The sequence below is a fragment of the Leishmania braziliensis genome, chromosome 7 (assembly GCF_000002845.2).
Source record: "Leishmania braziliensis MHOM/BR/75/M2904 complete genome, chromosome 7".
In the NCBI taxonomy this organism is placed as follows: domain Eukaryota; phylum Euglenozoa; class Kinetoplastea; order Trypanosomatida; family Trypanosomatidae; genus Leishmania; species Leishmania braziliensis.
The window spans coordinates 131,674-150,782 of NC_009299.2; the positions used below are offsets into that span (position 1 = coordinate 131,674).

At 61.4% G+C, this 19,109-nt stretch overlaps 5 protein-coding genes across 5 annotated transcripts; all 5 read right to left on the reverse strand.

Annotated features, from left to right (window-relative positions):
- Positions 1 to 1,816: 1,816 nt before the first annotated feature.
- Positions 1,817 to 2,581, reverse strand: LBRM_07_0300 (conserved hypothetical protein; the record flags this gene model as incomplete). The annotated part of the gene is made up of 1 exon (XM_001562476.1): positions 1,817 to 2,581. The coding sequence occupies one exon, from the start codon at positions 2,579 to 2,581 to the stop codon at positions 1,817 to 1,819; it is 765 nt and encodes a 254-aa protein (XP_001562526.1).
- A 1,588-nt stretch (positions 2,582 to 4,169) lies between these two features.
- LBRM_07_0310 (conserved hypothetical protein) lies at positions 4,170 to 6,680 on the reverse strand (the record flags this gene model as incomplete). Its single annotated transcript, XM_001562477.1, has 1 exon — positions 4,170 to 6,680. One exon carries the CDS (start codon positions 6,678 to 6,680, stop codon positions 4,170 to 4,172), a length of 2,511 nt encoding a protein of 836 aa, XP_001562527.1.
- Positions 6,681 to 7,937: 1,257 nt separating this feature from the next.
- LBRM_07_0320 (conserved hypothetical protein) lies at positions 7,938 to 10,385 on the reverse strand (the record flags this gene model as incomplete). The annotated part of the gene is made up of 1 exon (XM_001562478.1): positions 7,938 to 10,385. The coding sequence occupies one exon, from the start codon at positions 10,383 to 10,385 to the stop codon at positions 7,938 to 7,940; it is 2,448 nt and encodes an 815-aa protein (XP_001562528.1).
- A 1,404-nt stretch (positions 10,386 to 11,789) lies between these two features.
- Positions 11,790 to 14,936, reverse strand: LBRM_07_0330 (conserved hypothetical protein; the record flags this gene model as incomplete). The annotated part of the gene is made up of 1 exon (XM_001562479.1): positions 11,790 to 14,936. One exon carries the CDS (start codon positions 14,934 to 14,936, stop codon positions 11,790 to 11,792), a length of 3,147 nt encoding a protein of 1,048 aa, XP_001562529.1.
- Positions 14,937 to 16,135: 1,199 nt separating this feature from the next.
- Positions 16,136 to 18,646, reverse strand: LBRM_07_0340 (conserved hypothetical protein; the record flags this gene model as incomplete). Its single annotated transcript, XM_001562480.1, has 1 exon — positions 16,136 to 18,646. The coding sequence occupies one exon, from the start codon at positions 18,644 to 18,646 to the stop codon at positions 16,136 to 16,138; it is 2,511 nt and encodes an 836-aa protein (XP_001562530.1).
- Between the last annotated feature and the right edge of the window lie 463 nt (positions 18,647 to 19,109).

Below are 19,109 nucleotides of genomic sequence, written 5' to 3' on the forward strand. Positions count from 1 at the left end.
GAACCGCAAAAGAGGGCGGTCGTTTGGCACAACGCAAATCGGGGCAGATGCGCACACGCGAGGCAGCAGCGGGTGTCGCCGGAGTCGTCGAGAGAAAAGGGAAAGACAGCGCGAGCGAGCGAGCGATCGATCGAGCAAGAGAGGTGAGAGAAGCAAGAGAGGTGGCAGAGGAGACCACGAAGTAGAGCACAGCTTACGTGTAGGTATGTGAAAAGAAATCTGACGTCAGATGGGAGAGGTGCTCTGTCTATACACGTGACAGCGTCTGTTTCTCTGTGATCGGTCCCCTCCCCCTTGTACGCGGATGCCGAGCAGGAAGAAGACGTGGCCGAACTGCAGCAGCAGCGGCTGTAGTAGAGAGAAGGGCGGGGTGAGACAAACCAGAAAATCGATACAGACAGAGAGCACGCGCGAGAAAGAGGAGATACGCGAGCGTGCGGGCTCGTGATGCTGCCAGAGAGCGACGGCAAAAAGACAACGACAGCCTCCCACACCCAACAACGAAGGCACAACACCTAAGGAGACGGCGGCAAAACCAAGCGAAAGTGGAAGAAAAGAGAAGGTCAGGTGGGGGAGGGGGAGGGGAGGGGAGGGGGTGTACGACTGCCATTGACCGTAGAGCCGGCGATGGATACACAGAGAGAGAGTGTGTGTGTGAGTGAGAGAGAGAGAGAAAAGCGGAAAAAGAGAGAGGAGGCAAAGTTAAATCACGGCAACCACCGAACTTCGGCCAGTCATGCGGAGTACATATCACCCTCGTCTTGATCGAGGGGGTGGGCAACATGTTGTGCTCAAGTGGTAGAAGAAAGACATGGATGAGGGCCGCGCATGGCGACTTTCCGCCGTCCCCCACCCTCCTTCAATGGGCACACGTGCGACGGCAGGGCTGTGCTTTGGACACCCCTGCCGAGAAAAGAAACACACCAAGGCGAAGAAGGGAAAGAGAGCACCCGAGAGGGGCGGCACTGGCCTGCGCACGCGACTGGGAGTGTGGGAGCGCCTCTGCTGCTGTTGTTCATTTCCTGAAAAGACGCACAACGACCCCCACCCACCCACTCCCCCGTTGTCTCCTCATCTCTCACCTCGCCTCTTGCCTTCCTCCGCTGTCGCGTCACTCACGCAGCATCAGCAGCGCCAGCCGTGCTTCGCCTTGCTGTCAGTAGCTGAAGGGGGGCCCAAGTAAACGCGTATCCACACGCCGAGTGAAAACAGCGAGAAAAGCACACAAACACCCGCACGGAAGAAAACAACGGGAGAATACCGAAGCATAAGTCCTGCAGCACCATCAGCACGATTGCCTGCAGAGACAACGGGGGGGGGGGGGGGGGGGGTAAACACGAGCTCAGAGAACCTTATCGAACGCCTCAACTTGGCGTACCGCCACCTTCAGCCCTCTCTCTGCTGTTTTGCTTTTCTTCGTTGGACTGTTTTTCCCCATTTAGGTGCGTCTCCACCTGCTGCAGCGGCCTCGCCACTTTAAACTTTGCTCAATACCGAGACACCCCTCTCCGGCCTTTTTGCACTGCAGCACACACACGGCGAGAGAAAGAATGTCACTGCGCCGCGAAGCACCGCTCACTCCTTCTACCACGACTTGCACGGTAGCAGCGACACTGAGAGCAGGCATAACCTTCGGTGCGCATCATCAACGCCATTTGCATCACCACTCCACTGCTGGCAACGACGCCAGTTTGCTCCGCCTTCTCTTTCCCTGATAGTATACCGCAGCCCCCCCTACATGGGTGTGAACATTGCCTGTCTGGGATGAGGAAGTGCAGAGGAGCAGACGCCCACAACTGCACCTGTGCTCTCCATTTTACTTGCGCGTCATGAGTGCCATCAGGGGCTGCTCCAGGTAGGTGATGGAGGGATCCTCAAGGTGATCCTCCAGGTCGGTGATGCGGTAGTGCGCGAAAGCGTCCAGCGCATTCGACACGCTCTCCATGACGCCCTCCTCCGATATCGTCGCCTCCGGCGCGAGTGTGTCGGAGTTCCAGCGGCCAAACGTCATCAGCTCATCCACAGAGGATTGCGACGGCAGCGAGATGGCCTTGTTGCACGAGCACCGATCCACCGTCAGGCACGTGATCGCCAACCCCATGGGCGGTGAGGTGAGGTACTCGTTACACACAAACCAGACGAGTAGCTTCGTGTTCGACGGCATGCGGGCCTGCAGTGCCTCCAGCATCGTCTTGGTGACCGGCGAGATGCAGCTATCCATGAGGCGCTCGTTCGCGATGTACACGCCGAGCAGCGACTGCCCTGTCGTCTTGGAGGCGTACTGCACATGCGCGTAGGCGACCTCCAGCATTGGATGTGGCGCCGTCATGGGCAGCGTGTGGAAAAGTGGAACAGCGTCGGAGACGTAGCACACGCTAGAAGACGCTCCGCTGGCGGCGCCCAAGCTGGGGTGAGTGCTGTTGGGGCTTCCAGTGCTTTGCGCCGCCGCGCCTGCGTCGTCGTTCAGTCGCTTTCCGACGAGCATGCCCATAACTGGCTGCGCTGGATACTTGTAGCAGTGCAGCAACGCCTTGGTATAAGCCTCCGGCGAGGCCACGACGCTGGAAGGCGAGAATGACATGCGTGTAAGCGTTGCGCGGTGCGGTAGTCGGTGCTCCGGTGGGCAGCGGTGAGTTGGTAAAGGAAGTGGGTCAAGGTAGAGAGCGGTGTGGTGCTGTTTAGTGCGCGCAACGGCTCTCAAGGCAGAGAACGAGAGAAAAGAGATGGAGGGAGAGCGCAACAGTACAACATACGCCCACACAGACGCTAACGTGGAGGGGGAGGTGGAGAGGTGGCGAGTGGACACAGCTGGAGAGGGAGTAAGGAGAGTCCCGATTCAGCGCACTGGTACTTCGGGAAGAGGGGGGGGGGTGAGAATCATGAAGAAGTGGAAGGCGCACGTGAGAGCGATGAGCAGAAGTGAGAGCACGAAGGTTCTATACAAGCACCTCTGCATCACCGCTCACAGCCAGTCATTCACTCACACGTGCATCATCTACTCAGCACGCTCCCTCCCCCTCCCCCCGCCTCTACCCCCACACACACAAACGCACACCATTACCACCACCTTCCTCCTCTGACTCGTGCAAACAAATTCAAAGGCGTCCAACCCCTGCACGACTGACCCTCAGCGTGCGAGTGCTTCAAGTCGGTAGACGTGCACGTCTACCCTCGCATGAATCGTCAGTCTGTGTCGGTGTTACTTTCCTCCCTGGTGGTGGTGTTGTACATGGCAGAGGAAGCGAGAAGGAGGAAAGGAGGAGCGGCAAAACACGCAAAGACGCGAAGGCCGACTTTGGAGGGGGACGGCCCAAGAAGAGAGGCGCGGTGCGTGAGAGAACGTCTGTGCGTGTCGAGCGTCTGTGCGTGAAAAGGAGATAGGAAGAGGGAATAATTGGCGGTGTGTCGGTGAACATCTGTCTCTGTCCAGTCATCCAGTACAACTGCCCTCGTGCATCGTCGCTACCGCACCGAGCGGCACACACACACACACACAGAGAGAGAGAGAAGGGAGGAAGTAGAAGAGATGAAAGGGAAACGAAAAGGAGGAAGGCAAAATCAAACAGACTCACAGAGCGGGGATCGACGAGGGAGGGGGAGGAGGGCCAGCAAGCAGCACGTGGGCGTGGGTCCAATCCAAAACCCCCCTCCCTCCGCCCCCTCTCTCTGTCTCTGTGAGTGCCAGTGTAAAGAGTTTGTAGGTACATCTGCATTTGGTGGAGGCGGGCGCGGGGATGGGGATGGGGAGGGGGAGGAAGAAGGGGGTGGCGTCGTTGTGCGCGCACGCGTGAGTGGCGTAGTCTGAGAGGTGGCGTGGAGTAGCGTGAGCGGGGGGCCGTAAAGGACGATACAAGCAGCAACAGAGACGCGGGGGTGGGGGAGATACAACACCGACTGCAAAGTGCATACGCCGCCCACTGCGCCCACGCACGCATCAGAGCGCCAGAGGTGAGAAACAGAGGTGACAGCGGCGGATACGCGAGTCACGCTAGGGCGGAGGAGGGAGGAGGGGAATGGCTAAGCATGAGAGAGCAAAAGTACTAGTGGGAGGTACACACCGCACCTGCTACAGTCCATGCACCTCCCACTAGCAGTCGCCCATGCCCCCGATATCGCGTCGCTCTTTACCCACGGCTCGCCACGACAGAGGCGTTCTTCAGCGACGACGACTACATCGTCGCGCCTGCTGGCTGCATCTGTGTTCGGTTGCTCATCATCGACCGCGCCTTGGCCAGCACGCCCGCTTGCCCCGTCGTGAACATTTCGTACGCGCCTGCCACGTGGTAGTCTTGGCTCGTGAGAGTCACAAAGTCAACCTGCCGCAGCGGTGCCACGCGATCCGGGTTGCGTAGCAGCAGCGCCAGGAGTCGCTTCCAGTAGCCGGAGTCGCCATCCCCTCGGCCCTCCCTGATAGCTCGGTCGACGGGGTCTTTGCAGTGCGCATCCCGCACGGCCGCCTTGCCGCTGCGACCGGCTACAGCTCTTATCTTCGTGTCCTCCGCGATCGGGTTGCCGTGCAGGGTGAGGATGGAAAGGTACGGCAGCGGTGCGACCTGCATCTCAACGACGCGCCAGTCAGCGATGGCGTTGCCATGGAGTTTCAGGCTCTGAAGCGGCAGTACGCGCAGGTCTGGTAGGGATGATATGTCGTTCTGGCTAAGGTCGAGGGAGTGCAGCGTGAGGAGGCAGTTCGCAACAAGATGGCGCAGCACCGGTACCAGCTGGTCCATTTTCGCCTGCAGGTGGCAGCCCGACACTCGCACACAAGACGCATCGTACCGCGTCACACCAGCGGCGCCGTCGCCGCTCGAGTTCTTATTCTTGCTGCACTGCTGAGCACCTGCGCCACCACCAACACCGAACGCGTTTGCATCACTGCCCCCGGCTCCACCACTGGTGCCGTCCTCGTAGAAGGAGAGGCAGTTCTTCTGCGTCCGGAACTCGTACGCCTCCTCTTCGCCATGCTTGTTGCGTGCCTTGATGAGTGTGCGGTTCGAGGGCGACTGTTTGGGCTTCGTGGGGTCGTTCTCTTGGTTCAGGAAGATGCTCTGGACGAGCCGAGGATCAGAGATGGCACGGGGTGGCAGGCCGATGTGCACACGCCCCGAGACGGGCGTCAGTCGCAGCAGCATCGACGGCTCCGCTGCTTCGACGAAGGAGAAGTCGAGGTGTCCCCACGCGTTACTGCACGCGTCGATCCGAGTGGCTGTCAATCCATAAAATGCCTCGACGGCGTGATACACCTGCTCCGGGCGCGCCGCCGAGAGATCCGGCCCACGCTTACGTGTGGGGCCTCCCTGTCCCGCTGGGAGAGAGGTGGCCCCTCCCTTCTCGGAGGACCGCGTCTGCGGCTGCGTCCCCGGCCCTGGCGCCAGATTGCACGATACCTGCAAGGACAGCGGTATGCCCGGCGTCGCGCGGGCGAGCACCTCAGGCACTGTCAGCATCCTGCGGTGTATTGTTACGATGAGGCCGTCGTCCAAGAAGATCGTGTCCGCGAAGAGGAGGTAGTCGGCGCCCCAGACAACACGTATGCAGCTAAGCGCCTGGTTGCGCTCTGTATGTTGCCGGCCAAGCTGGCTGTACGCCTCCTGCACCGTTTCCGGGGGCGGGGGCGGGGTCAACACCTCATCCTCCTGCAGGATGTCTTTCCGCAACTGGATGTCGACCTCGATGGGGGCAATGTGGGTCGGCGGCGCCGTCTTGCCGTCTGAGAACGACACCCAGTGCAACAGCTGGAAGAAGCGGTACGAGACAAGCAGCTTACCCTCTGTTATGACGGCAGCGTCCTCGTACGGGATCGGGTTGCTGTGGGGTGCAGGCCGAGTCTGCGCCGCGGCGGCGCCTGCAGGAGCGGCTGCCGTGGATGCATTGGAAGACAGGAGAAGACCCGACCCTGTACGCTGCTGTGGTGGTTGTGTCTGCGCCTGGGCTTGCTGCTGCTGCTGCTGGAACCAACGAACGCCGTCAACAAAACGCGCAGCTAAAGCGGCAGTGGCGCTTCCCCCACTGTTGGGCGCGTTGCAACGCGCTGAGTTTGACTTGCCAACGGAACCTGCTCGAAGATGCTTGTCTGCGCTCGTTTGCGGCTGTTGGGGCTGCGGTGCAGCTGGTGCACCGCATCCATCGACAGTGACCCTTCCACTTGCAGCGGCAGCGACTGCAGCATCGACTCGGCCACCCCCGTCACTACCGTCAGCGCTGCCTACGCCGTTGTCCTCACCGTCGGCGGCACAGCGATGATGACGATCGCGACGCTTGCGGAAGGTATCGTACCGCTGCTGCTGGGTGATCCTCCACTGCTCTTGACGCCGCAACAGCTCGCGTACGCGCCGCTTCTGGCTTCGAACGCCACCCGCTTCAGTAGTGCCAACCGGAGCAACGGCAGCGGGCTTGCCCTTGTTCTTCGCATTCGTATTGGCGTACCCTCTGTCAGCCGCTGCAGCAGCACTCACAGCAAAAGTAGCGGCAGCGTCGACGGCAGCAATATGCTGCGGCTCCGACATGCGCACCCAGCGCTGCACTGCCTGCATATTGCTGCTGGCGCTGGTAGACGGGTAGGGGAAGTGTGTCACCAGAAGCACCTGGGGAGAGAGCAGATTGTAGTAGTCGTTGATGTCCTGCGACAGAATTGCCCCCGTCACAACACGGCGACAGTACTCCACCTGTTCGTACTCCATCTGGCGGCGGGCGGGTAGAGGGGAGAGGCAGGCTAGATCGAGAGGTATGCTTCACAGCTGTGGTGCAACGGGGAGGGAAGGTTTGCAGGGTGCCGGCAGAATCAGCCTACCCACTCTTCACACACGTACACACGCACACACTCAGAGACGGGGAGCTGAGGAAGGAAGGGAGAGGGAGCGATTGGGCGCACTGGCACGTGTCACGGCTCGCGTGGGTCCGCTGACACCCCGGGGAGAGGGAGAGGCCACAGAGGAAAGGGAGGAGGAGGAGGAAAAGGTAGCGAGAAGAGGGCGGAGGTGGACGGGACACATCGACACTGGCAACAGCCGTACTCGTACACGGCTGCCGTGATCGCAGCTGCGGAGTCCGTGTGAGTGAAACCGCAGGCCATCCATCATTGTGCACTGCTGTGGATACAAGGCAGCCCGCCAAACAGCGCACTCTGCCAGCCATCTAGTGTGCCACGCGGGGGGGAGGGGGAGTCGCAGCACCTCTCTTCTCCCCTATCCCCCTCCCTCTTCCTCTATCAACCCTTGATGGGAGGGGGGTGGCCCATGAAGAGAATAACGTGCAGACCCGAAATCAATACGGAGAAGAATGAGAAACAACAGTGGTGATTTGGGGCAAAAGGGGGCGGGAGGGGATAGCGACACGCACACAGACACACTGCCGCGTGAACCCGCGAAAGTGAGTTCACGCGGCAGTGTGGGGTGGGCGGCGCCTGTGTTGCCGTGCCTGGTTAGGCGATGTGGTGGTGGACCACTGAACAGCATCGATCACACAGGCGCACACAGGGAAAGCGGCAAAGGTAACAAAAAAGAGAGGGAGGGGAGGGAGAGGGGATCGCACGCAACACGCACCGACGACATTGGCGACTACATACATCTTATAGGCTGCGTCCATGTGCGCCATCGCTCCACGAAGGAAAAGTGGGGACTAAGAGAGAGAGAGAGAAAGGGGGGGGGGATGGGCGAGTGGCGGGAAGGGGAGGGGGGGCAGCAGCAACGGCGTGTATAGGCAATGCTCACCACCCCTCCATCAGTGGACTGGACCACCTACGCGCCAAGACGCACAGACACAGTTGAACATGTGAGGAGGGGGAGAGAGAGAGAAAACAGGCAAGAGACTAATGTACATTCGGATCCCGAGGCACACACACACGTCACACAACAGAGAAGGGGATAACTACGGGAGGAAGGGGGGGAAGGGGGGAACGCTGCTGCTGCTGCCGCCCCCACCATCATCACAGTACATCTCTACGGCGTGTCCAGACCGAGCAGTGCACGGATGTGGTCACCGTTCTTGTAATTTGCCTCCATCGTTCGCAGCTCCTCGCGGCTGTGGCGCAGCCCCGTCCACTTCTCCTCCACCGCCTGCATCTCTTGATCCACCAATCGCCCTTGTTGAGAGAGGTAGCTGCTCTCGTGCGCCAAGCCGATCAGGCGGGCAGTGATGAAGGGGTGAGCAACCGTGGTCGAGAGAGGAGGAACAGTGGAGGCGGTAGCCGTGGTAGGGGCGCTGGCGGTTGCGAAGCCAACGCCGTCACCTGCTACCATTGCCGAATCGCCGTCGGTGTTCTTAGTGGCCACAACGGCCGTCGAGGGCACGGCCAGGGATGGCTTGGCATCGCCTGTAGCTCTAGCAGGCGCGTCCTCCAGCAGGCCTGGCGTGGGAAGCGGCTTCTCAGCCTCGTCCTCCTTGTCAGACGTGAGCAATTGGGCTTGCGTGTGCCGCAGCAGGACACCCTTCAGCACCGGGTCCACCTCGGCCTTCCGGTCCGCCTCCATGTCGGACACATACTGTAGGTACAGCCGCACCTCGTCCAGCTCGCGTGTGACGTCTGTCATGCGCTGATCATGCGCAGCGGCGTCGGGATCCATCGTGTCACTCGCGCGCTCTTGGCTGAGCAGAGTGCTGCGCTGCAGGAGCCGCATGCGGTCTGCCTGGGTGCACCGCTTCGCCCTGGCCTCCTCAGCCGCGTACACAAACTGCTCATAGTAGCCGACGTATTCCTCCGCCTCACGCTGGGCGAGGTCGGCATCGCCCTCCTCGACTGCCGCGAGGTGCTTCAGCAGCTTCGGCACGCAGGCATCCACATACTTGCCGAGCACGTCACCGGCCTGATTCCAACGCGCCAGTACATCCTCGCAGTGGCACAGGCACTCAAGATGAGCTGACTGTGCCTGCAGCTGAGCATGTACCATCGCTGCCTCCTTGGCACGCTGCTCACGCAGCGACATGCACTGCTGTGCGTAGCGGCCGCGCTCGCGTGCATTGTCAGTGATTTTTATGAGCAGCGCACTTACCTCTTCCCATAGTGCACGGGCGGCCTTGTCCATGTCACCCAGGTGGGCCCGCATACTCGTGTCGGCCGCAGCCTCTGTCGCCTGCATGGAGGTCAGCTGCTCCTGCGTCTGCTGAACGGCCTCCGTCAGGACCCTGACATCGTGCTGCACGCTGGGCAGCGCCTCCATGGCATACTTGTGCACTGCCTGCACTGCTTGATGGCTGTCGTCAATCAGGTCCACCACTTCGCGGCGAAAGTCGCGTGTGTCGTCCGAGTGTAGCGAGACGAGGGCCATTCGAGCCTTGTAGAGTAGGAGAAGGTCGTTAGAGAAGTCCACCTGGGCGTGAAGGTTGCGCAGGGCGGTGAGCGGGTCAGCCGCGTCGATGGCCTCCTCTTTCTGGCGCTTGACCGTCTGTACGCGGGTCTGCAACTCACGAAGTGCCTCCTCGGACTTCTTCAGCTCTCGCCGCGCGTAGTCGCCGGGATTGTAGTGCAGGCGCTCGTGCAGCGCAACGGCGGCGCGGGAGGGGTAGATGTCCTCCTCACCGTCCTCTACCGCCGTTCCCTTGGCCTGCACCACCGCCCCAGTCTCCCCACCTTGGCCCACCGCGCAACCGTTACGAGCAGCCCCTCGCTGAATCCGTGGCTTCTCCACCTCACGTGCCGCCACCTCGCCCTCGCTGGACCACAGCAGCTGCCCCAGCTTGTCGAGCAGGCTCAACTGCGTCAGATGCGTATCCAGCGGCGCCAGCAGGTACGGCGATCGCAGCAAGTCATCCAGCGCGCGCCGCATCGCGTCCATCGGGATCACTGGCATCTGAGACATGACGTCCACCTCCGGCACCGGTGTGCGCAGCACGTGCCGCTCCACCACATCGGCTGGCGTGAGTGGCATGTCTTCGGTGCACCTGTAGGCCTCGAGGTACGAGTGCAGACTCTCCACCCCACGCGTGTGGTCCACCGCGCTCTCTATCGGAAGCTCGGACACGAGAGACTGAATCTTCTCCACACGGGCGGACCAGCGCTTGTGGTGAGCCTCCACCTTCTCCCGTAACTCCGCATTCAAGGCAGCCTGCTGACAGCCATGGTACACCAAAGACGCGTACTCGATTGGGGCCTGCAGACGCGCCGCGTCAAGTGCCTCCTGCGAGCTCCGATCGGTGAAAGGCAACAGCTTCTGCGCTGCTGCCGACTGCGGTAATGACGGTGCCGAGCTGCCGTCCGCGAGGTAAGTGCGCCCCGCTGCCGTGCGCAGGGACGAAACTGGCTGATCGCCACCGCCGCTCTGGAGGTCATCGTAGCCGACGTGTGAGCGCAGCACTGCCAGTGCATCCTTCGGTGGCTGCGGGACGAGCGGCTTCGCTCGGTATCCGCTATGCGGCACGGCTGTTGCATACGGCCGCCTCTCTGGGTACATGGGGCGCTCTCGATAGTCCCTAAGGGGGGAAACAGGCGTGGGCGTGGTCGAGGGGAGGAGGAGGAGGAGGAGAGAGAGAGGGAGGAGGTAAGCGGTGGTTAGTGTTGAATGCCTATTCCTCCCCCAAGTCGTCTTCAGCTTTCTTCGCGTGGGTACCCCCTCCTCAGATCCTCGGTGTTGCGTGCGTGCGTGTGTGCGTGCGAGTGCGGAGATACTGCTGCTGATTCTGGTGTTATGGCGCGCAGATAGATCCTGAGCACGAGCACGTGCGTGTGAGAGAGAGTTGTTCAGCACCAAGAAGAGCGAGAGAGAGGCGAAGGAGAAAGAGTGGGTGGTCGAGTGCGCCGTGCGGCAACCCACATGGGCGTGGGAGAAAAAGGCATGAGGAGGGAGATGTGTGAGAGAGGCGCCCTGCACTCCTCCCTCCCGCCACCTCTCGCACTTGCGGAAATACCGCGTCGAGGAACGCGGAGGCCCGCACGTAGTCCTCGCGAATGATGCCGCGAAGAGGGAGGGCACGTGAGCACATGAGTACGACAGGAATTGGAGAGGGGGGTGCGGAGAGAGACACACCCATCAGAGACGTGTACCTGTGCGGCTGTGCACGTCTCGCGGTTTCCTCACGCCACCCCGTCCCCCCTCCCCTGCCCTTCTCCACACGACTCGCATGGAAACACGCACGTTCTGCTGTTGCGCCATGACGTCTGCTGCTCATCCCGACCGCAACCCCCGTGAGCGAGAGCAAGACGGCGACACAGATGATGATGCACAACGTCAAGGGGGGAAAGAGAGAGAGAGAGAGTGACAACGACTACATGCATGCAAGATAACACGACTGAAGAGAGAAAAATACAAACCGCGAGGAACAGCGGGAGCGAGTCGGGGCTCATCCCGGCCCAGCCCAACTCCCTCCCGCTTGCGTGTTCGTGCATCACGGCAGCGTGTGTCATCATCGATCACACAAGCGCAGAGAAAATAGGGCAAGTTGAAGGAAAACAGTCGCCCTGTACTGTGCTATACATCTCATGTATGAGCGGGTGTGCTCCTCCCATGCGCTACCTTCCCTCCCTCCCTCCCTCCTGCCTGCTTGCCTGCCTCTCTCGCCGCCTCCGTAGCCGCCACCATCATCACACTCCTTCGCATATAGGCGGCAACTATAGTGCGCCAGTGGTAGAGGGGGGGGGGGGGGGGCAAAGAAGGGGGGTGGGGGTGGCGTTCGAGAGGGGAGGCGGTAAAGGTCGTGGGCATCCAGCTAGAGAGAGGCGGGTGTGTAGAGAGAGAGGGAGAGGGAGAAAACGGCCCACGCGGACACCGACTCTCTGCAAGTGGTGCCCCCCCCCTCCCTCTACCTCACCACCAACGCACAGCAGCCACAATGCACACATCACGCGACTCACGCATGGGTCAATCCCGCGAGTGGCTCGCCTCCTCCTCCAACTTCACAATCAGCGTCGGACTCAGACGCGTCCCTGCCAACCTCAGAACTTCAATGCGCCTGTTCATGCGCAGAAGGGCGGTGAAGTGCCGCACAGAGGGCAGCGAGATGCCGGGGTTGTGCTCCAGGTGCACCTCACGCACAGTGTGGTTCGTGGCTAGCACGTAGCAAAGGCTCTCCGCGTCCACGTTATCCAAGGCCATGTTGTTGAAGTACACAACACGGAGGCGAGGCAAGTGTTCGAGGAGGTGCAGCACGGCGACGAAGCCGTTGTGGCCGACGTAGTTGGCGCTGAGGTCGATCTCCTCGATGGAATACGTGAACTCCGGCTGCACCGGGAGCTTGAGCATCAAGTAGCTGTTCGGGCGGCACTGCTGCGCCTCACAGCAACGGGCGTAGACATCGCGAAGAGATGGACCATAGAGGGTGCCGCCCTCCGCCTCACGCAAAGCCTGCTGAACCGCAGGGGCGACACTGCCAATCAGTTGCTTGTAGAGCTGCTGCTGCTCCAGCCGCGCAGCAGCGGTCGTGTCACCTTCGCAGGCCTCAGGAACGGGGGTAGTGCCCCACTTTTCTGCTTCATCCAGACTGCAACCCACCGCATCGCTGTCGCCGCCGCCGCCGCCGCTCACTTCAGAGAGTTTGGTGGTGGGCAGCGCAGAGGCAGAGGTGACGAGCGGGGTGACGAGGGGCTCTCTGGCGCCAGCGTCCGTCGCGGCACTTGAGAGGTGGCTAGGAACCAGTGCGCTGCTGCTGCCGCTCTGACAATGGACCGTCGTGCCTGTCCCGACGTCGCCACCACCCTCAGAGGTGATGGAGGCGGGCGGATGGCTGCCGGCTACCGACTCTGCAGTTGGAGCCGCAGAGGCAGACGCAGCGGTAGTGGCGCCAGCCGGGGTAACCGAGTCGAATGCCTCCACACGGCTACACGCAGAAACGTCATGAGCATCACCCATAGCGCCGCTCATAGCGTCCTCGCTGTCATTGTGGTCACCCGCTAGACTGGGTGAGCCGCTCTCGAGCAGGTGGGAGATGTTGGCCACGCTAATGCGTGAGTTGCTGTGCGCGGACGAAGAGAAGTCCGCATCCGAGGGGTCATGCATCCCTTCGTCCGCTGAGTCGCCAGCCTTATCAGCGGCGGTGAACGCGGACGCCGGTGGCGCCACCGCCATGAACGTGCCGCTGTCAAGCGACGTCGTGAGCATTGAGGCTGAAAACAGTGATGTTCGGGTGGCTTCGGTGTCCAGTGTGCCTGTGCCGTCCGCCTTAGATCCCCTTTGCCGTCCGCCGTGATCATGCAGGCCGCCGCCGTTGGTGTTGGCGGCAGACACCGAGCGACGAGTAGGCACGATGCCGCCTTCCTCTGGCGGCACCACCGCTTCGATGCCGCCTTCGACGCGGCCGTCGTTGCCAAGCGAGAGAAAGTGAAGGTGGCGCTCGCGGGCCGCGGCCACGACGCGCGGATCCCTGGAGACGAACATCGTCGGGTGCAGCGACGCGGCCGTGGCGGTCGACAGCGAAGACGGCGAGCCTGATATGACGCACTGTCCCGGGAGTGGGACCTCGCTGCTGAGGTGCTTGTCGTTGCTGTATGCGTGTATGACGTCCTCCTCCATGAGACGAATGTTTCGCGCCCGGTAACGACTAACGCGCGCGCTCATCTCGAAGTTATTCTGCGGCAGGTACTCCATCCCACCCAGGAGTTGCTGAAACACGTAGAGGTGGGCATCGAAAACACCACCACTGAGCTTCGCGATGTAGAGCGCTGTCACACCTAAGTTACCGACAAGGGTTGAGGCGATGAGCGCCTTGACGACGCAGTGGAGCGGCTCGTAGGCGAAGGTCATAGTGCGCATGCGCCCTGTGCGGTCACCCATACAGAGATTTGTCGGGAGCCCCACCATTTTTGCGTCCGGAAACACCTCCGCAATGCGGGCCGCCTTCAGCTCACTGTACTGCTCGGTCGACATCACCTTCGGGTACCCCATGCGGGACACCTCCTCAACCTCGACGCACATGATGATAGGGCTGACCTTGTACTTGGCGACCCCAGTAATCTCCGCCGCGACAGTGTCATCGAGCAGCCGCTCGTATACACTAAGCTTCAGGGTGAGGCATGTGATGGACCCCACGCCAACCGTCTTCGCCGGCGAGTAGTCGAGTAGCGCCTGCATCGGGTACAACGGAGTCACAAAGACGATGGCTGCCTTGTGGTCCACGTACTGCAGCTCGCCGAACGCCTCCTGCTGCTCGCTGAGCAAGGCCGTGGGGGGGACGTTGTGGTAGGTGACGTCGACGCCGAACTGTGCCCGTCCTGGTGTCGTGTACGCTGGTAGAAGCACCTTCCGCACGTAGCCCTCCAGCTCCTCGGCGTCCGTGCACCGCACGCGGAGCAAGTAGCCGCGCTGCCCGACGATGGAGCCGATCGCGTATACGTAGCTCTCCTGCAACTTGGAGCGATCGCGCAGTGTGTAGCGAAGCTGAAAGGAGCGGTGGTGGCCGCCTAGCCGGTGGGTACAGCGAAGCTTGTCGCCCATCTGCAGCTGCGCCAGCCGTGTGTCGCCGTCGACGCTCGTGACGTGGGGGTCATGCAGGATAAACTGCACACAGTGCTTGCAGAACCCCTCGAGGCCCATGCTTGACGAAGGGTGACAGTAGATCAGCTCCACCACCTTCGACTTCTCTCCCCACCACGCGTCGCCGTCGACACGGTTGTCCGCGACTGTTGACGCTATCTGTGAGGGCTCGCCGATGTCATACGAGCTCGGGAAAGAGTGCTGCGCTGCGTCCTGGTCCCCACTGCTAGCTGCGGCAGGGCTCGTGCTGAGACTGCCTCTACTCCTGCTTGGCTGACGCAGCGGCACGCTGGCGCCTAGCGGGGGGGCAGTTGTCGCACCATCAGGCTGCTGCACCACTGCGAGGTGTCGGTCCGTGTAGGAAAGCACTGTAAACATCGCCGTTGAGTCCGCCTGCGCCGGCGGCCGCTCATGTCGCGCCAGTCCCACCGCCGTCCTACCCACGTCGATGAACTCGTACTCCCAGTGCGGGGAGCACTGAACGAGGAGCTGACCTGCCTGATGGACAAATTGGAGAGCAAACTTCCACTCCCGCCGCATTCCCTCAGTGGTGCTCTTCCTGTCTAACGGGCCGCGTGCTGGCTGCCGCTGTGGTTGCGGCGGTACCCGTGGATGTTTAGGAGAGCGTGGCGAATGCTGTTGCACTTGAGGCGTGGACCTGACAGACTCACCGTTGTGGTCCTCGGCATCGTCAGCGGCGATGGGGCACAGCAGAGCGCCCGTCACAGAGAGGCGTGTCGCCGCCAACGCCGTCTTTGGGGAGGTCAAAGAGCTGAGCTCGTGCATCAGGGCCCTCTGCGCCGCCGTTGGCACCGCCCCACGGGCCGGGCGGCTCAAGCGCTGGCCAGTGCGCGGGGCGGACGACATCATCGTGCGGGGTGGGGGGGGGGGGGAGGCGTGAAGAATAGAGGCGAGGCGAGATGGTCTACGGAGCGATGCGCAAACGCGAAGACAAATGCGCAGGCGGACGAACGAAAGGAGGGAAAAGAAATGAAGAAGAGAGCGAGAGGAAAGGGAGTAGAGGACGGTGGAGCCTCACTGACGGCGCACGGACGTGGAACTGTGATGACAGTGATGTCGCTGCATGTGTGGGTGGGGTGCGTGACAGCACAGCCGCAACATATCGCATGCACATTCAGCGCATGATGGCAAGGGAGAATAGACACCGTTGGGAGAATACAACTACGCAGGCACAATGCAGTGAGCGCCCGCGTGCATCTCTGGCATCAACTCCATCATCTATGAAGAATCTGACACGCTTACAGAGAGGGCGCGCGCGCACCCCACAGCAGTCGCTGAGCTGTGACGCAGCGCAGCATCGCACAAATGCACCCATGCTACAGTTAGCGGCTCTTGACTTCGATGAAGAGCGATGGTGTTGTGGATTATCAACAGAGCCTTCCGTGCTCGACTGGAGAGAAAACGCCACTAAGGCGAACAGGGGGAATGGGGGGGGCGCACAATGACAGGCGTACGCCCGCGCCCACGGAGGGGAGACACGTACCGATCACTCGATCCAGCGCGGTGAGAAAGCTAAAGTATGAAAGAGAGAGAGAATGAGGAGGGGCACGCGCGCGAAGAGGAGAATCGACCAGAGGGCGGCAGTGGGAGAGGAGCTGAGGTGAAGGGAGGGGGCGCAGCTCTCTCTCTCTCTATCTGCCTCTGGGTGTACGAAGCAGCTACACAACAACGATAGTGTGCGCCGCATCAGCCTTCAACCACCATCATCCTTCCGCCCCTCACCCCATTGGATATTGCTCCTCGCCACCGCTAGCAGTGTACACGACAGAGGACACCGTATCGTGCAGCACAAACCTGTGCACGACGACGGCGCCGCCACAGCCGACCACAAAGCACCAGTCATTCAGCCGCTGGTAGTAGTAGTAGGGCAGCGACCCCAGCACGGCGAGGAGGACGTTGGGTGAGGCGGTGCCGGCAGGCGGCGGCACCCCTTCGAGTGGGCTTGCAACGGTTCCTGGAAGAGACGAGCGCAGCATGACGAGCTGACCAATGAAGTACACACCGATCATCATCGAAAGACCGACAGCAATTATGTCTGGTCGGCTGATTGCGGACCCGCTGAAGGACATGGTCACGTGGAAGAGCGCCAAGAGCACGCCGCGGATTGAGTTCACTATCATCCACCCGTTCACCACCAGCGCCAGCGCGAGAATGACGTGGGCGCTGACCTCTACGGCGGTTACAGAGAAGGACGCGTCGCCGTCGGCGACGCGCCGACGTAAGATGAAGGTCTTCTCGAGCAGCATCACCGCTCGCGTGACGGGGTCCAGCGTGGAGGCCTTGAACAGCCACAGACTCGCCACAGTCAAGCAAATCTTGACGGCCGAGTAGAGCCCCATGACCACCCCGAGGCCGGCGTACCACCGACCCACCCAAGTCGCTCCGCGCTGCGCTTCACACAGCATGCCCTCCACCTCACGCAGCTGAAGGTACATCGACAGGCTGAGGAAGCGTGAGGCGTTCGACTCGCCGCGTAGTGTAGTAATGCATGCGATGGCTCGCTGGCGGGAGAGAGCAGGGTTGCTGGCGACTGAGGTCAGGTTCCTGGGGGAGACACAACTACCAGGTGACACGCCTGAGGTGCCACCAGCGAAAATCTGAGCGGCATTAGAGAGCGTCTGCTGAAGCCACCCGACAGCGCCGGTAGAGCCTCGATGCTGTGCCTGGAGCGGTGGCACGTACGACAACGGGGGCTGATTGCCGAGGCCGGGGGACTGCCATGAGTCACTTTCACCCGGCAGACCTCCCTTCGCGGGGTAGTCGCTGATGCCGCTGCTGCCCTTAGAGCCTGGATACAGGGAGCGATAGTGGGTCAGTGGGTCACCGCCACCGCCTACGCTGTGCAATGTTGGGCTCTGCCTTAATGGCGACAACGAGCGCCCGCGGTGCGGACTCGGTGAGTCGGCAGAAGAGAATACCGGTGAGGCCCACTCTTCATGCAACACGCCGTACTGCAGGGCAGCGATCTGGCGCTGCGCTGCCCCGTAGCCGTTCAACACGTAGCACAGCTTCTTGTTAAAGTTCTGTTGCGCCTTCCGCAACTCCTCCTCGCGACCGCGCCAGTATGTGTAGGGCGCCACGAACAAACATGGAGAAGTGATGGCTGCGTAGCCCGATAAGAGGCCGATCATCGCCACACCAACGGTCGCGACGCGCGAGGTCACGGCGCACACCAGCGCGTGCAGGTCTGCCGCGGTGGTCGGGATCGAGTGCGCGGCGTCCGCGACTGGAGATCGCCGCCGCGGCTGTTGTGGTGGCTGCGCCTGTCCAGACACATCACTGCCATCACCAGGTACCTCCCCTTTCGCGCCAGCGAAGGATTCCATAACACGGTCGGCCTCGACCTCGAGGCCAGCCTCTGCGTCCTTGCCCTCTTGAGCGACCGCCTGCGGTGCAGACGGGGCTGCTGCGCCACCACTCATAGCAGAGGCGCCTGTACTTCTGATCTCCTGCGGCACGTTCAGCATCGTTGTGCGGCTCTGCAGTTGCGTGTACACTCGCCGTGCAGCCGTGATGGTGGTTTGCCGCACCGACGGCACACTCAGTCGCCTTGTGCGCGCCGCCCACGCACCAGCACAGATGAGCGACATCACCAGCAAGCACATCAGCGCCCAGCGCAGTCGTTTGCAGAATTCATGTGAAGGCTTTGTATCTGCCCAGTCCTGTTGGAAAGGCGAGGACAACTCGGAGCGTGGCCGACTGCTAAAACGTCTGCTGCACGAACGACCCGCACTGAGACCTCCAAAGCCGCGCATGCCTCCAGATGGCCTCCGAGAGTTGCAGCACCGTCTTCCAGCGGTCCGGCGGCCACCACCATGGACGAGCGCGTGACGCAGAAACGAGATTATGAAGACGGTGGGGCAGGCGAGCAGCACGGTGCTAAGCAAGAACAGCAACAGCCACGTGAAGGACTGCGCGTTAACCTGCATGAAAGGGTGAAGAAACAACGACACCGTCGACAGCCATGACACCCACTTGCCATCCGCTGCCGCGATGACGTCCGCACCGTCCTCAGCAGCGGCAGCAGCAGCGGATGGAAACAGCGATGCTTCTGCCATGTCTACTAAGACCGCGCTGAAGAGCGACAGCGACAGCGCAAAGGTGCTGGCGAAGCACCATCGCACCGCATTGGCGTTGCTCAGCGGCTGCACCACAACAAGACGCATGAGAAGCCCACCAACATAGAAGAAGATGGCGTAACTGGACACCATGTAGAAGACGCTCATCATGAGAGTGAGGGGAGGTCAACTCCGCCTCATCGGGAAGCAAACACACACACACACACAGTGAGAGAGAGCGCGCGCGCACGCAGTAATGATTTATGCTCTTGTGAACAACGCAAAGCGAAAGAGAGAAAAGGCGACAGCTCCTCCGTGTGTGAGTGACACTTCCGAGGTCTGCTGCTGCCACTTCTCCCCCTCCCCGGTCCGCGAAAATGTGTGTGGGGGTGTGTAAGACGATGAGGAAATGAAGAAGAGAAACGAATGAGAGGGTAGAAGGGGGAGGGGGGGAGCCGGTCGGTGCTGCCGACGGCAAAGGCGACAGTCAACGTGCACACGCTTGGAGAGGGCACTCAGAGTGCAACAAGACAGCGTAGAGCGAAGGAGAAAGCGCGCGCGATGACAACCAACAGACGGCGTGGGAGGGGGACGCACGCGCACGCGCAGGTGCAGAAGAAAATACGAAATAATG